We start from the raw sequence: 3,761 nt of genomic DNA, 5'->3' as shown, positions 1-3,761 counted from the left end.
CGGGCGTTCCGGTCGATCAGGAGCTACGACGGGCGTTTCCCGGAGCGGGCCGTGCGCGCGCTCAACGAGGAGCGGATGCCGGGCGTGGGCTGGGAGCGGGAGGTGGTGTCCGGTGCGGGGAAGAGGCGGCGCGCCGCGGATACGTTCCGCGTGTACGTGGTGGACACGGCCAAGCTCAGCAGGAGCGAGTGGCTGCGCAGGCTCGAACGCAGGAAGGTGTGGACGTTCCCGGGCATGGCCGTGGTGGTGGTGCGGTCGGGCGTCGGCGGCGTGGACGGGCTGGAGGCCGTGCTGCTGCAGGCCGTGGTCGGCGGGGTGTACGGCGTGGCCGAGCCCGGGCTGTACATGAACAAGACGGGGCCGGCGGGGACGCGGACGCCGGGCAGACGGCCGGGGCTGGTGCTGTTCGACGGCGTGGTGAGGACGCTGGTGGCGTCGCGCGTGGACGAGGACCTGCGCGAGGTGGGCGCGGTGCTGGAGGGGCTGAGACGGTACGGGATCGACGCCGGGAGGATGCTGGGAGAGGTTGAGTACGCGCGCGTGGTGGAGCGGGTCAACCTGCTGCTGTTCCGCGCGGATAAGGCGCGCGAGCTGGCGGGCGCGGGCGAGATGGCGGGCGCGCTGCACGTGGCGGCGGGCGGGGCGCACGACGTGCGCGCGGTGCGCAGGACGCTCGGGGTGGAGGGCGGCGTGGAACGGCTCCGCGAGGTCGGCGTGCGGTGTCACTTCTCGCGGCTGAGGAGGGAGGCCGTGCGGGCGTCGCGCTTTCTGGAGAGGGGGTGGACGCGAGTCGGCTGGGTGGTGGCGGCGGCCGCGGTGGGGGTTGGCGGAGGGTATGGCGGGGCGGCTTGGCAGGCGCGGAGGAAGATGTGGGGGAAGCGCGAGTAGGAGAGTTGCGGCGATGGGAAGGGTGTGGAATGCGCGACGTGGTTGCGCGACGTGACTTTGGCATGTGTTTACAGTGACGCATTACAGTCGCAGAGGAAGTTATGCGATCGCGGAAACGGACCCTTATCCTCTTCCCGCGTGGAGATCAATTCGTCGGCTCCGCACAAGGCACACCTGCCTGCCCCCATGCCTCCGCCCAACCCCCACCTCCCCCCATGACCGCCTTCCTCTCCGTCTCCGTCCTCCACGGATCCGCCTTTTTTCCCCCTCGCCACCGCCGCTGCACTACCCGCATCGCTTCCAGATGGCGATCTCGACGCCATCTGCGTACGCGCATGTCCGCCCAACCGCCGCCCGTCCCCGACCCACCCGAAGAAGACGCCCTCTCGACGGACCACGACGACGTCTTCGTGCTGGAGGATCACCTCCCCGCCTTGGTGGAGGACGTCCCGCCCAACGTCTGGGCGAGGCTCCCCACCCCCGCGGCCCTGCACCCCACGGCCCTGACGGACGTCGTCATCGTGCTGGCGATCGTCGCCCTGGTCTCGGGGCTGGTCCTCACCACGCGCAACCTGTTTTCCGCCGCCCCGTACTCCTCGCTCGTTATCTCCACCTCGCTGTCCCTCCTCCCGGCGTACGCAGCGCAATCCCTCGTGCGCATGGTCGTCGCCTACGCCTTCTCGCTACTCTTCTCATTGGGCTACGCCTACCTCGCCTACCGTGTTCGCTTCGCGGCCAAGCTCCTCATCCTGCTCATCGACGTCCTGCAGTCCATCCCGCTGCTCTCCTTCCTGCCGGGCGTCGTGCTCGGCCTCATCGCCCTCTTCCCCGACGCCCGCATCGGCCTGGAGCTCGCCGCCGTGTTGCTGCTGTTCACCAGCATGGCCTGGAACATGTTGCTCGCCTTCTACCAGGCCCTGCGCTGCATCCCGACCGACCTCGTCGACGTCGCCAAGACCTTTCGCCTCTCCGCGTGGAACCGCTTTTGGACGCTCGAGCTGCCCGCGGGCGCCGGCCCGCTCGTCTGGAACTCGGTCATCTCCGTCGCCGGCGGCTGGTTCTTCCTCATCTCCATCGAGAGCTTTGAGCTCGGCAACCGCGATTTTAAGCTCCCGGGCCTGGGCTCCTTCCTGGCTGTCGCGGCCGAGACCGCCGACTACCCCGCCATCGTCGCGGGCCTGGTCGTCGTCGTCGCCATCATCGTCCTCATCGACTTTCTCATCTGGCGGCCCCTCATCGCCTGGTCCTCCAAGTTCAACTACGGCAGCGCCCAGAGTGACGACAACCGGTCCATCGTCCTCAGCATGCTCCAGCGCTCCCCCTTTGTCCGCTCCGTCCACGCGAAGCTCGTCGCCCCCGCCTGGGAGCGCTTTGTCAACCTCCGCTTCCCCACCCCCCGCGAAATCAGACCCTACACCAATGGCAACGGCCCCGCGCTCCTCTCGGAGCTTCAGCATAGTTCCTCCCCGCAATCTGTCAATACTCTCGACTCTCTCTCGCTCTTCCAATCTCTTTTCGGCGCCATCTCCCAGACCGTCGTCTCCGTCCGCTCCAGCCTTGCTTCGTTCCTCCCCACCCTCTTGACGATCTCCGCCTTCGTAGCCGTCGCGTACGGCGCCTGGCAGTCGGCCCCTCTCGTCGAGGCGATCTCCTCCCAGCAATGGCTCACGCTCGCCACTTCCGCGCTCGCCACGTTTGCCAGAGTCGTCGCTGCGCTCGCCTTGTCGCTGCTCTGGACGGTGCCCGCCGGCGTCGCCATCGGCCGCAATCCGCGCCTCGCCGCGAAGGTGCAGCCCATCGTGCAGATCGCCGCGTCCGTGCCTGCAACCGCTTTATTTCCGTTCATGCTGCTGTTTCTGGCAAGGTTGGGGGGAGGGCTTCAAGTGGGCTCCGTCGCGCTTATGATGCTCGGCACCATGTGGTACGTTCTGTTCAACGTCATCGCTGGCGCGCAAGCAATTCCGGCAGAGCTGTTTGAAGTCGACTCCATATACAACAAGGACGGACAGTGGACGCGCTGGCGCACGTTGATATTGCCAGGCATCTTTCCCTACCTCATTACGGGCGTCGTCACAGCCGTCGGGGGGGCCTGGAATGCTTCCATCGTGTCAGAGTATGTCGTCTTTCAGGGAGGTGTTATGAAGACGCACGGCCTTGGGTCGCTCATTTCGGAGGCTGCCGCGACGGGAAATTACGGACTCTTACTCGCAGGGACCGTTGTGATGAGCTTGTTGGTGCTCTTGACGAATAGGTTCGTTTGGGGGCCGTTATACAAGCTTGCGGAAACAAAATACCGGATCTGATTATGCAGTTTGAAATCTTGATTTTCGAAAAGAGCTTTCAAAGCAAGCAGACAAGGGTATATCGTTGTTGACAACGAGCGAGTTTCAAGACGCCCTGATAGAAACCACGGCTCGGTCGCACCTTTTTTATTATCGTTTCGCATGATGGATACGAGTGTGGACTATTTCTAGTCGGATTTCATCGGAGGTGTAAGATATTTTTACTTAGACACGACTCACGACGTGTCCCAGGGCTTTATGCTCATCTGCACCCAATCCAGCGACCAGTCCCTCCCTCTTCCATGAGGTGCTCTGCTGCAGCAATCTTTTCGCTAGAAGAAATCGCAAGAAAGACGGCGGTGGAAGATGGAATCCTGAGGGGGGCGGGGGAGAATGAAGATAATGTTGCGTTTAGGGGGGCGATCAGGTGCATTTCGGTGGCAACAGACGGGTGAAATCGAAAAAGGTGCGCCCCCCTAAACGCAAAATCTCCCGAAAAGAAAATTAATGTTCATCGTTTCCTCTCAATGCATGGATGAATCTATACAGTAAAGTACACAGGAATCGTGCAGAATTGGGTTTGTGGTAAAA

General features: G+C 63.5%; 1 protein-coding gene; it reads left to right on the top strand.

Annotated features, from left to right (window-relative positions):
* Window positions 1-989: 989 nt before the first annotated feature.
* CHC_T00000780001 (hypothetical protein) lies at window positions 990-3,761 on the top strand. XM_005710790.1 is given in 2 exon segments: window positions 990-3,191; window positions 3,192-3,761. 1 exon segment carries the CDS (start codon window positions 990-992, stop codon window positions 3,189-3,191), a length of 2,202 nt encoding a protein of 733 aa, XP_005710847.1. The 3' UTR covers window positions 3,192-3,761.

The sequence above is a fragment of the Chondrus crispus genome, genomic scaffold, assembly GCF_000350225.1.
Source record: "Chondrus crispus Stackhouse genomic scaffold, scaffold_628, whole genome shotgun sequence".
Taxonomy (NCBI): domain Eukaryota; phylum Rhodophyta; class Florideophyceae; order Gigartinales; family Gigartinaceae; genus Chondrus; species Chondrus crispus.
This window is presented reverse-complemented; position numbering and strand designations above follow the sequence as displayed.